Here is a 13,403-nt window from a genome sequence, read left to right as displayed (position 1 = left end):
TGGCCCTGTCTCCTCTAGATGTTTGATCTGAGACAAGCTGATTCACTTGTCTGGACCTTGGTTTCCTCCTCTGTTAACTGAAGTTGTTAAATAAGAAGAATCTTGTGGCATCTTTCAGTCTTCACAGTCTATGATTTTGTAGCTCTAGTTATGAATTTATTATGGAGTGGATTTAAGCAGGCCCGTTTCCCACAAGAAAAGTTCAGTCTGGGTCTGAACTCTGTCCTGTTTCTAAACTACTCCATCTGCACTCTCTGTCGTTGTTTTGGGCGGGGGGCTTCCTTCTTAAATGAAAACATTTGTGCTTGTCTCTCACTTCAAGTACTCAGCAACATTTGACAACTTTGCTCCTGGGAACTCCCTCCTGCTGGTGCACACAGACCTGCCGCCTGCCCCTGACATCCTCATAAGATGTGGGAGTCACGTGGGTCTGTCTCTTCCATTCCTTCCATCACCTGGTCAGAACCAAGGCTGTGACTGGTTCTTCGATAACCAGTTGAGGCAACTCACCTATCTGGGTAAGTTTCCAGTGGGACGGGTGTTTTGAGGGCACAGAGTCAGAAACCAGCATTCGCTCTTGAATTCTGGACTCTTGTGCTGGGAAGTGCTGAGGGACTGAAGGGGACCGCTGTGTGTGATGGTTAAGTGGGTGTGCTCTGCGATCAGGTTGCCTGGGCGTAGGTCCCAGCGGCAGCACCCACCAGCGAGGGCACACTGAGCAGGTGCTCTTCCTCCATAGAGCTGGGGAACCAGGGGACTTACCTCGAAGGACAGGAAATTACATAAAGGATAACATGTGGAACTCCTTAGCAGGGTGCCTAACCCACAGCAAGTGCTTAGTAAACACTGATGGTTATGAATATTTTTAACTCACTTTGTAGTGTTGTATTTGTAGCGAACAATTGCACATGTAAAGACAGGTGGCTGATTATGGCCACTGATGTAAGAAACAGCAGAGAGTACAAGGTGACAGATGCAGAGGGAGGCTGAATTGAGATTGAAATGCATGTGGGAGGTGAGAAGGAAAACCCTGGAAGGGAACCTGAAGTCTGGAAAAAGGGATAGCATGGACGGCTGATCTGAGGGCTGAGGGGTTGGCTGTGTCTGTTTTGTGTCAGGATTAGCATAAGGACAAAGGACCCAGGAACTCTTATGCGATTGCAGAGTGACAGAGGACAAGGGGATTTCCTTACCTTCTTATTGTGCATGTTTTACAGGATTGCAGTGTGAGAGTCATGACCAACCATTTCTTTCCTTTTGACTCCCTGGAGCTTATCTTGTATTCCTTTTCTGTACCCTGTCACTCTGAGCACAGGGTATGGAAAAGGTCACTCTGTGGTCACTCTGAGCACCATGGTGTCCACCTGTACTAACCTCAGCTCACTGGGAGACCACTTCTTACAGTGGTGGGTAAAGAGAATGGAATTTGGCAAAGTGGGTATCTAGAATGACAATTTTGTTATAAATTAGTCTTAATAGATACTGGTCAATATCAGTATAGCAAGTCCCAGCCCCTGCCACAAACAAGACATGGCACTAAGGACTTAGAGGGCTGGGCCATGGTCCTGAGTTCCTTGTCTCTCTCTCACTTGTGCCTAACTGTATGTCAACTCGGTCTGATCTACAGGTGAGCCCTGGAACTGTCACATTTTGATAGCTTCAGAGAGGAGAGTCTGGTGCTTCCCTGGTATTGTTTTTTAAGTCTTTACCAAATGAATTCTATATTTCATTTGCACTGAATTGTACCATTCAAATTGTATTTCTTGTTGGATCCACCCATAAATGTAACCTAAAAACTCAGGACAGAGATTCCTGAGACTGTTTTACCACTAGAGCTGAATAACCCTAAGTAAGAGCAAGCAGTTGCCATTAACTTTATAGCTATTTCCTTGATATGTATTCTAGAACAAAATTTTAATTTGAATTGTTCTCTTGCTATTCCTGGGCATGTTGCTGAAGATCCTGTCTGGTCCATTGGTTAGATTTTGTTCAAGAACTGTAAGCTAATTTTAATATTCACATAAACCAAATGTAATAAAACATTTATGGCACAAATAAAAAAATCACTCATGCAGCTATAGATTTTCTTCCTCTTTGATAGCACTAGTAATTCAATTAATAGCAAGTTATACTATTGTACTATATACACACACGTGATATAAACACATCTGTGTAAGTAGCTGTGTGTGTGGGCATATATACTTTTGTGTAGATGTACATCTGTATGTGCATATATATGATGTAGATGAATTTCAGTATAAAATATTTTTATGAGATAGATAGTCTTTATTAATTTTTAAAAATTCTCTGTATCAGAATATCCTACTATCTCTACCTTCAAATATGAGTTGGGGAAAAAAATCCCAGAAAGTCACAGAGGGTTTGTCGAATGTTTAATAAACTTGGAGACTCTTACTCCTTGAAGACGATTCCCAGTAGTAGTGTTTCTGGACATTGGTGCCTCCTTTATCCTCGGAGTGTATGGGGTAGATAAGTGGCTAGAACCACTTCTGTTCCCTTTTCTGGGCTGGCACAGTGAGGAGATGAGGACTCAGGAGGTACTGAGGCTTGTAATGCTCCTCCATGGTGGTGACTCATGCAGCTAGGCTAGGTCATGTAGATTTGGTTATAATTTTGGATATCCTCTGTGTAAAGTTTACAAGATCTAGAGAAAGGTGGTGATTAGGCTACCATGTTTTCTATAGACCTGCTTGCATTTCCTGATGCCATGACGGTTGGTGAGGTAGTTGTTGTAGCTGGCACCCCATTAAGACCCCAGTCAGTAGAGTTCTTGTTGTGTTCCATGCACTTTACATATTGATTAGATTGTTACTTTCAACTTTTTTTTTTTTTAGACCACTTGACTGTATAGGACCGTGCTAGGATAATTTACATAAAATATATGTCAAGACTTCATGGTCTATGTTGGCATATTCCTGGGATGAAAAAACATGGGAAGAGTTGTGTAAATAGAAGTTTCATTTTATTGTAGGGAAGCTGCTTGACTTCTTTCAGGTCCACAGACTTCCATGTCAGGTTAGCAGGGGGTGTGGCTCCTTTTCTTGGCTGGCATTTCATTCCTAGCGCCGCTTCACTGGCAATTGGCTGCCTTTCATTCATTGGTTGACCACTTCTAAGTGGACCATCTTTTGTCTTGTTTGTTTGCAGCCTTACCACATCCCCCAGGACAGGAAGTTTTTAAAAAATCACAATTATCTTCATTTCCTCCATTTGGCTGCTTCATGTGTGATTGAAGATACATGACTCAGCTCCAGCTGAGGATGGAAAAGACCAGAACCCAGGCATTCTGGCTCCTGGCTGTGGGTCTCTCCACTAGAGTGTGCTGCCCACTAAATAATCATGGATCCCTGACCAAAAAATGGTGGGTGGAGGGGAGCGGGTGCTAGGCAGAGTTGTGGGAGAAAACTTCTCACGGATCCCCAGTGACAAAGAAAAAAATCCTGCACATATAAAATGTTTTGCCCCTTGCATTTTTCTTCTCCACCAAGACAAGTTTTGTCTTCGTTCAGTAAATGTCTTTATGGAGTGCAGGTTTTTTTTTTTTTTTTGAAAGCTCATGGCTAGAGCTTGGGGCTTAGGGTTTTAATCAGTGGCTGGCTGGCTGTTTTACCTGGGGCATGGCGTTATAATTGCTCCATGCCTCAGTGGCTTCCTTTATACAATCAGGTTAAGAATATTTACTTGTCTCTTGGAATTGTGGTACAAAATACCCAAACATATTAAAGTGTGATTTAGCATGCTATGTTACTTTACTAAAAATTTTCTCAATAGACTATTTCTCTAGAATTTTCCTTTCTGCACAGAAAATTAACAATATCATATGTCTTGAACTCAGTGTACATGTCATAACCTTTCTGAAAGGGTCTCCTTCTATCTCCTTTTACTAGATTTTATGAGATAACTGAGATCCACAATAATATGACACATAAGATATATTGTTCCCATGACTGAAATCCAGTACCACTTAAGCAGTTGTTACCCACAGAATAAGATAACACTGCTCATGTGAAAATATCTTTTAAGGAGATTGGTTCAGGTTGCCTTTCTAAAGCCCCCTGAGAATTTTGCCCAAGGAGCTACTTTCAAAACAGACCACAGGTAAAGGACTTGCGTGCTGTAGTTTGTGTTAGGAGCAATATTTGATGTGATAAACTATTACGAATGGCCATTCCCAACTTTGACTTCAATGCCATGCTTGAGAATGAGTACAGCTATAGAACAAGTGTTGTTTTATATTTGCAAAGTCGGGAGAAAAAAACCCAGCAAGCCCATTTTCCATTTGTGTGATTTGATTCACTGGCTGCTTCTGTCTCTGCTTTGCAGAGCCAGTTTCCCACTGCCTCTTTCCCTGCTGTTTTTTCCAGGGATGTTTCAGTTCATGGTGAACTATTTTTATTTTTTAGTTACATTAACGCTATGAAATAATTAGTCAGCTAATTAATCTGGTTTACAAGCTTTGTAGGATTCTTCAGCTGTCAGTCAGGCCCAGGCCCGAGGCCTACATGGAGTCTCGGCTCTCCTGCCCATGTGATTCCCGTTGCCATGGCTACTGGCTACATCTGCTGACACCCCACTCTCTATTTATTGCTTAATTAAGAATTTCACGCTCAGCCCTTATCTGCCTCTAAGAACAAGCGGCACACTGTTAAGAAATTCCGAATTTAGGCCCGGGCACAAGGAAAGCCTTTCTTATGGGCTTGGCTGCATGGAGCCTCTCTAACGATCTCCTCTCGGCATCCCAGCCGCCACCCTTCAATCAAAAATCATTAAATGGGGCAGAGATAATGAGCATGTAGCATATCAAAAGAAGGATGTTTGCTTGGTCCAAAGGAGGAAAAGCTGCTAGGCCCATGCTCAGCTCCACTTCAAAGGGAGATGAGACCCCCTCATCACTGGGGCCTGATAAAGCCTCATTTGTTCTGGGCTTGACTTATGCAAAAGGTCTGGTATGTCACAGTCCCATCTCACAGACGTGGGCTCCCCCACCTCTTGCCTCCACCTCCACCAGCCCCCTCCCCGGCCTTCCGCATGCTCGTGTGTCAGCACTTAGGCAGCTGGGTCCCCCAAAGCACCAGGGGGAGCGTATAATCACTGACTCTCCACTCACAATGGCCACTTGTAGGGGGGTGGCCGGGAGGAGGTCTTCATCACAATGGGAACACAATTATTGCAGCTGCTAGGGAGGGCCATGCTTCTTCCTGTAGAAACAGAATAGGACTTGCCCCAAACAGGAGGGGAAGGTTTGGGGGAGGTGGCAGGGGGTGAGGGGGTGGAGAAAACAATCTTGAGTTGATTATTCATATTCTGACTCTTGGAAGCCTGATGCGGAGCCAGTGGGGTTCCAGCAGCTGCTCGTACACAGCCTCTTTCTAATAATTGTACATTCTGTCAGGGGTCAACTTACTTTTGACCCTGTCCCTTTATATTGGTGAAAGGCTCTTTTAGGGCAAACTGTTGGGTTGTGGCAGGGTGCCTTAAACACTCACAGCCCCTTCCCCTGCTCTAACCGCCCCCCCACCCCCCCAGCAGCCGGTGACAAATTCATATCAGATGCTGCGCCATTCACAGTTGCCCTCCTGAGTTCACACAGCCCCCGCTCGTGTAGCAGAAATGCAGCCAAGCTGGGACATTGTGTGCGGTGGCAGCTGAGAAGGTCCACCTGCGAGGCTCAGAGGCTCCTGCCACACCACCTTCTTCTGATCTGACTGCAAAAAGCCACATCTAGCCAGGCTGGCCAACGCGTGTGTCCAAATGTCCCCTCACCAAATAAAGGCAGGCTGTTTGGAGAGCAGCCTGGGTTGTGGTCCACGGGGGCAAGAGGGCTGTGGATGGAAAGACAGATGGACTTTATTGTGTGCACCAAGTGGCCTTGAAGAGCTCACATCACGTCACGCAGATGGGTCAGAAAAGATGCTGTTAACTTGTGCGATCCTAAAAATTTCTGAGTTGGAGGCTAGGCTTCTGATCCTACGTGCTTAGGCTCCTCCGCTGGTCTAGAAGACTTTATGCGACTCCCAGAGGAGGATGGAAGGCGGAGAGAGAACTCAACGGGCTCCCCAGAGCTCTTGGGAAGGATTTTGTCGTCAGAGCAGAATCATAATCTTTTTGCAACTCTGCAGCCATTTCCATGCTGAGGCCCTCTAAGGCAATCTATAGCATTCTAGTTAATAAATTAATTTACATTCTTATAGAAAACTCATTCCCCAAAGATCTCCAAGGATTTTTACCAGAAATGTAGAGGATCGACTTGAGGGAAATGCACTAAGCTTTATGGCAAAAATACAGATGATGGAACAGAAACTGGGGATGGGAAAAGGGATTTTGTGTCTTGGTTAGAAACAAGTTCTCCAAATGGAAAAGGAAAGAAGGGAGGTAGAAAAGTAAAGAAAGAGGGAGAGAAAGAAGGAAGGAAGGGAGAAAGGAAGGAAGGAAATAAGGGAAGGAAACTTACAAGGAAGTCAGAACAAATATATTATTTTTAGGAATCACACAGGTTAGGGAGCTAATTCTTATTAATGTTGAGTGGCTAACTTTAATTCTTGCAGGTCATAGGTGGCGTAATAGTGTTAAAAATCAGCTTTTCTGACTCTAGGTTAAGTGTTTTTTTTTCTAGTTTACTACCCTTCTTCCTCCTCCTTTTTTTAAAATCTAAGCTTATATACCCTTATAAACCAACTTGTTTTCTTGTATTTATAAGAAAAACGTATATTTATTAGTTAACACTGTGCTTCACAAACCTGAGATATTTTAGTGCCATTTTCATAATTTTGTCACATCCTTATGCCTCTTGTACTATTATTTACTTAATATTTTTCTTAAATCTATTCCTATACTGTCTTATTTTTAAAGCCTAACCTCTTCTTAAGCAATAATATCCATAAATTCATGGGTTTAATGGATTAGTTGACTTTTTAAAAAGTCTATTACAATTCATAGCTACTTAAATGAAACTTTTCATGCCACTAAAATCCTCACTGCACATTTTATCTTTTGGGAATATGATGCAGTCTGCAAGTTGTTGGTATAATTGGTGAGAAGTAAGAACTGTGAACCCAAGGATCTTTTCCATCTGGGTCTTTCTGTTCACTTTCTAAGAATACCTGCTCCTGAGAACAAACCACGTTTTTGAGAGTATAGTATAAGACAAGTTGTATAATTCCTTAAATCAGTGTTTTTAAAACTTGCCTCATGGATAAACCGCTGGAATGCTTGTTTCCAGGACCTCCCTGGAGGTCTGTGGCAGGGCCCAGGAAATGACAAGTACTTCCACACAAGTATAGCACACATTGCTCCGAGTCAGAATAACAATTGTTATTCTCGGAGTTAATTAAGAAGGGCTAATTGAGCTAGCTCTCAGGACTATGGTTAATGCAGCTATATCTGTCAGCATCTTGATCAAGTTCTTTGATGCTTAAAACAATTACACCCTTCCATGAATGCATGTTACTGGGATAATAGAAGAGTCCAAGGTGATCACAGGATGTTCCTAGAATATTTCCGTGAAAGACTTTAGAAGACCATGTGTTATGAGGGCCAGGGTGGCTTCCATGGTTGTGGCTGTGAGGCTGGAATCAGACAGGAGTGTGGTCCTGTGACTCAAGCTTCAACTGTCCAGGGACCAGTTGACAAGGAAGCCTTCTCCGTGGCTGAGTGGAAGAGGTCTCTTCTGGGGAATGGAGTCAAGTTTGCTGAGCAGGACGGGAGAAACAGCAGGCGCACGCAGGTGTGTGGAGAAGATGTGGCGGTAGCGGACAGGGCGAGCTACGGTGAAACTGCAGAGAGACCAGGTCCAACAGCTCCCTCAGGAAGACAAAGCTGGAGTCTGGATCCGGAGCAGACAGAGGCAGAAAGGGAAGCCATGAATCAGGGCAGGATGGCATGAAACTCGCAGGCACTATTGCTGCTTTATGTTCTCTCATTGTGTAGTCAGTGGCTGACTCACACTAAATTAACGTGGCCTGAATGAGAGGTTCTAATATGTGCGTAAATTGAAATGACAAAGTGAGAATGAGAATGTGAATGGAAGAGTGAAATCAGGAAGGAGTCTAAAATCTACTAAGATGCCATGTAGTTTTTTTTTCCTTTTTAAATAGTTAGGTACTTATTTCTCCCTCCAAAATTTTAAGAGAGAATAATTAGACCTGCTTAGGGAGAGAATGAATTAATTTTTCTCTTCCCTAGTGGCCTAGTGAGGACAAAATTTATCAAGCACAACACATTTCTTTGGTAGGCGCTAGTATCACATCTAGTTTAGCCAATTCATTTTCCTCTTACCAGGAATCATTTTCTTAGCACGTATTTCTCTTCCTCCTAGATGTCTGTGTTTATAGCAAGCTTAGATCATATAGCACTCATCAGAATAACTTGGCAATAATTGACCCAAAGAATTTTTTTTGTCTTTTTGAGGATCAGATCTTCTTACAATCTGGGAAGGATCAACCGCGATGGGGCTCCATCTATAAACAAGGAAGATTAACCATGCTCATGTTACAAACACAAAATCAGAAATCACAAGCACTGAGAAAACATATGTACAATATCACAGCTTATGGAAGGCTTTTAAACTCTTCCCAAGTCAATATCTTCATTCTCAAATGATTTTCATCCCTCTTTGTATTTATTCAAATTGGAAATGACACTTCACATTTACAGTCTTTTATAGAGTCAAAACACTTAACAAACTTTAGCAGATCTGGTTAAGTTGCTTACAGCTCTGTAATACTACAGCTCACCATGATTAGGTGCAGCTGTAAAAAGAGTAAAGAGAATAAAAGTGTATTTTCTGAGCTTTGTTAACTGGCGCCTAGAATAATGAGCTTGCTATAATGACAGTATTTCTAATGGCTAACATTTATTATTCATTATGTGCCAGGCACTGTGCTAAGCATGTTCCAGATTATCCTGTCTTTTCTTCTCAATAACCGCATGAGACAGATAGTATGATTATTTTCATATTTGGATGAAGCGAATGAGGTTCAGAAATGGTGAATAACTCATTAGTCACCCATATCTAGGAACTAGAAGAGCTAAGATTCAGATCCAGGCTGTTAGGCTCTAACACCCACATTCTTCCCACCACCCCTGTTGTCTTTCATGACCTAGAAGTGATATTTAGGGGGGAGCCCCCTGACCCTTACCCACATGCTCAGAACCAGCCCAGACGGACATGTAGAGATGGTGGTATTAGAAACCAGACTCTTTGTACATTGTACATTGTACTTTTGTTAACTTTTCTCTACCTCCTCTGGTACTGAAACTGCTTATCTTCTCTGAATGGCATTCACACACTCAATTTTAATGAAGTGAGCCATAGAGTTTCAATATACTGTTTAGTTTTCCAGTGTCTCTTTTGGGAAGGGGTTCTTCTGGAGGTAGGGGTCATTTGTACATGTGGAGAGGCTGAAGAAAATCAGTGGCCAGTCAGTCCAGAAGCCATCAATGCACTGTTGTGGAAAGAGCTACAGACAAAACAGAGCACTGAGGCAGAAAGCCTTGGTTTACCGAGAACAGTGCTTGAGTAAGGGGTGAATGAAATGAAAGGATGAGTGGAACAGCCTCTCATGAGAGGCAGGTATGTTGATGGCTGGTCTTTTCAGTCCCAGGGATAATCATCACAACGATAATGCAATGCATTTATACTTATGGTATCTCTTTTCACTTAAGGGATTTGGGACACAGTGAATGTTTTCCCTCTACTTCAAATTTTTCTCATTTATCCAGTGGGAAAAAATAATGTTTCCATTCTTCCCTCCTCCCAGTGATTCCTCTTAAAGGTAAAATTATACTTATTTTTGGTTAATTGAATCATTGTAAAATGGCTGGAGTGGTTTGAAAAAAGCTCTTGACTTGTGACTATTATTACTTTCCTTACCTCAGTGGCTCTGTCTTAAACAAGAGGGCACAGATGTACTGAAATCTACACGCAGCTTGGAAACCATTAAGGATGATTTTTGTAACATCTTTAAGTGAACTGATTTTCCTTTCCAATTGTTTCCTGGCTTTTTATTCTAAGTTACCTTTCTTGGAGTTTGATTCTTTTGCAATATTTAATCCCTTTGTCCTATAGAAGGGCATTCTATTATAACAGGCTTTTACTGGGTTGTATAGGCCATCTTCTCCATATTCTCCTTTCCTTTTCTGTCCATGGAAGCCTAACTTTATAAATTATTTTGCCTTTTGACTCCTTAAAGGGGGCTATTTGCTAACTCTAAGAGAGTGGGCAGAATGTGTAAATTGTCAGTTAAGTACTAGGTACCCAGAGTAGAGCACTGTCAACTTAAGATTTCTAAACTGGTCCATGAAAATGAAGTCTCTACATTTCTAGCAATACCTGGTGTCATAAGGCATATGAGAAAAGTCCCTCCCTTGAAAATTTGAAGACAACATTGACTATTGATGCAATACTAAATTAATAGTTGATGCTCAATAAATATTTACTAAATTGACAACAAATCTCTACTAAATTGAGAACAAGTTTGGGATGAATACCACAGTATAGACTTAGAAGTGCTTTTCAATTTTAGAGAATGCACAGATTGATGTGAACAGAAGTGGGTGAGTTGCACCTTATGTAAAAAAAAAAGAATGAGACTGGTGGCTACGTTATTAAGTTAGAAAGATGGGTGAAATAAGCTACAGGATAAAGGATAAAGGTGATAAAAGCAGAACATGTCAAGAGCATGTTGCCGTTGTACCTAGTCTCAAGATGTGACAGTTTAAGGAGAAAGCCACAGGTTCATGCTTTTCGTAATTGAAAAAATTTTTAAATAAGAAAATGACCAACATAAGAATAGAAGAATTGGAGAGATCTCATCATGGATCTCTTTGGGGATCATTTTCTTGGTAATGTTCTGAAGCTTATGTTTTGTAATTAGGAAGAATGATCCTCGGTCTATTTCATCTGTGATGGAGGAAATGTTTTAGGGTCCCAGGAAAACACAAATGGAGAGCATGAGTTTGGCTGAGGCCCTGAGGGGTCCTCATCGGTCCTCCAGTGGTGGGAGGTGCTGGCTCACGTGACATATGATAAGACAGAAAGGTAATTAACCAATAAGAGACAAGGTGTGACCGAAAAATGGAGTTCGTGCACCTGATTACTAATTAATCAGGCGTGAGAGCACCTTGTAGATGCATTCACTATTTAATTATAGCAGCCTCTCTTGGCAAAGGAGCATATGTTCTCAGCTTAATCTACTGGTTTATATTGACATCAAATTGTCATTATCAGAAAGAATCAGGCCTTTTGATTATTTCCACTAATTTATTGAACACTTAAAATTAATGAACCCCAGGCCTTTTAAATGTGCTCAGTTGGTTTGGAAGATGAGAAGAAAATGGGGGGTGGGGAAAAGCCTTCATTAAAAGGACAATTTGTTTGGATAAAGGTAAAGCAAATACATTTCATGGATGATCTGAACTCTATTGGTGAAAAACACAAGAATTCTAAAAGCTGAGCCTACAAAATGATGGAGAGGAAATAGGATATGAGGTATGCCCTGCTGGACACCATTGGCCTCCAAAGGACATGTGGCTAAAGGTTTTCTTGTTTTATTTTTCTTAATTATTTGTGTGCCAGTTCTCTTGGAGACCTCACTGCAATTAAGTTTAATCAAATAAAAGCAATTAAAATCAAATGTTGGAAATCAATTGTTAGATTAACTAACAAGGACTTCGTTTTTTTTATTTTGAAAATATAGTTAGGTTGGGGAGAATTTAGCATAAATTCATTTTTTCTCACTTGTGAATATCTTTATAATGAAGATGATCTTTGCTTCATATCCAAGTTGTGGCTTTTTGTATTCAGTTTCAGGTGAAGGCCAAGTTCAAGTAATTCTCCAGGTGATGGAAGGTGTGTCTCCAACTATTTCAGGTGAGTATTAAAGCACTAAATAAAAGTTCATAGTACAGCAGAATGTCCTCCTGTAGTTCTACAAACTCCTCCTTGGAATGTTGTTAATAAACAGGCAGGTATCTGTCCTGATGCTTTTATGCCTGACGACTCTCTATTGTGTCGCCCCTGCAACTAAATATGTATCTGCATGTCAAAGAAAGATATAAGGATGCATTTATTTTTCAAAACAATGGAAAGTAAGAATTGAAACATGTAAATAAGCACATTTTATAAATTATGGACCATATGTGCACACAGGACTACAGATCTGCAGATGGGCCATTAGGCCCCCTCCAAATGGAAAGAAATATTCAGGGTATCTCTAAAAACTTTAATTGTTCCTGGTAATTTCAGGAAATCTGGGTAAACAAACCCTCACCAAAAGTCAGATGGTTCTGTGAAATCTAACTCAAAAAAGCCAAATTCTCAAAGACTAAATGTCTCATAAGCACCTTCTAGTGTATTATGTTGTTTGTTTTTGTTTATCCTGAGTCAATTTAGCTATACATTTGCAGGAGGGATAAATCTTTTCAAAGGCAGAGTTTTCCTTTGATTTTCAGTGGCATTTTTGTGTTATGTCAGAGTAGAGCCCATGCAAACCAGAAAATGATCTAATTCCTTCATTTAAATTAATAAATAAATGAGTTAAGAGTATTGGACTAAAACTACAAATTAGAAGTACTGGTGGTTACTACTCCATGCTTATTGGACTAGGAAGAATGTGATTCAAGATTGTTTTCATAATGATGTCCGAGCTGCCATAGAATTTTGTTCTTTATGTCCCCTGTCATGAATCTCTCTTTTCCTTTAGGTGGCTCAAAACACTTTGTTGAGTGCCTTTCCTGGGAGGTTTGGGGGACACCCTGATGAGCAAGACGGAATGGTGTTTGATTTCATGGGGTCTTATGGTCTCTTGGGGCTGTCTATCAAATGACTAAATAATCAATTAATTTCCTTTAAAATGACTGTTACCAAGGAAAATTATAATTCTTTCCTCTCTGAAAGTTCCATGTTAAAATTCCCCAAGAAGAGATTTGGTTGGTTGGGTTAGTCCCTGTTTGGCAGAGCACATGCCTGCCAGGGAAGTTCTTATGCCAGGCCCTCCCTGAGGATACAGGACTAGACATGAGTGGCCATGCCTGGTTCCACCAGCTGTAGTCAGGGTTTCATATCACTCAGCGCTGAGTATGAAGATTTCTGCTTTTTGGAAGGACAGTATGGTGACTGGCATCCAGCACTTTTCAGAAGGGGTCAGTTTAACTGGGAGAAGTTTCACTTGGCCTGTCAGTTGCAACCTGCTAGTAAATAAAAGGCTGACACTTCATAGAATTGTAGAATTTTAAGAAAGGAAGGGACCTTACAGGCTATCTTTATTTTACAAATGGGCATTTGACCAGTGGGGACATGGAAGGCTAGAGATTAAACATAGTCATATCAGTCATATCAGTAGTTACATCATTAGTCAGTGGTTGAGCTGAGATAAGACCTCAAG

The 13,403-nt window shown here is 41.3% G+C and overlaps 1 protein-coding gene across 1 annotated transcript in view; it reads left to right on the top strand.

Annotated features, from left to right (window-relative positions):
• PKHD1 (PKHD1 ciliary IPT domain containing fibrocystin/polyductin) overlaps positions 1–13,403 on the top strand; it is a 412,333-nt gene that overhangs the window by 224,912 nt on the left and 174,018 nt on the right. The window contains exons 50-51 of the mRNA XM_069487338.1: positions 323–518; positions 11,825–11,890. Coding sequence (XP_069343439.1) covers positions 323–518; positions 11,825–11,890 — 262 coding nt within the window. The remainder of the gene's footprint in view (positions 1–322; positions 519–11,824; positions 11,891–13,403) is intronic.

This window comes from Eulemur rufifrons, chromosome 15, assembly GCF_041146395.1.
Source record: "Eulemur rufifrons isolate Redbay chromosome 15, OSU_ERuf_1, whole genome shotgun sequence".
NCBI lineage: Eukaryota > Metazoa > Chordata > Mammalia > Primates > Lemuridae > Eulemur > Eulemur rufifrons.
This window is presented reverse-complemented; position numbering and strand designations above follow the sequence as displayed.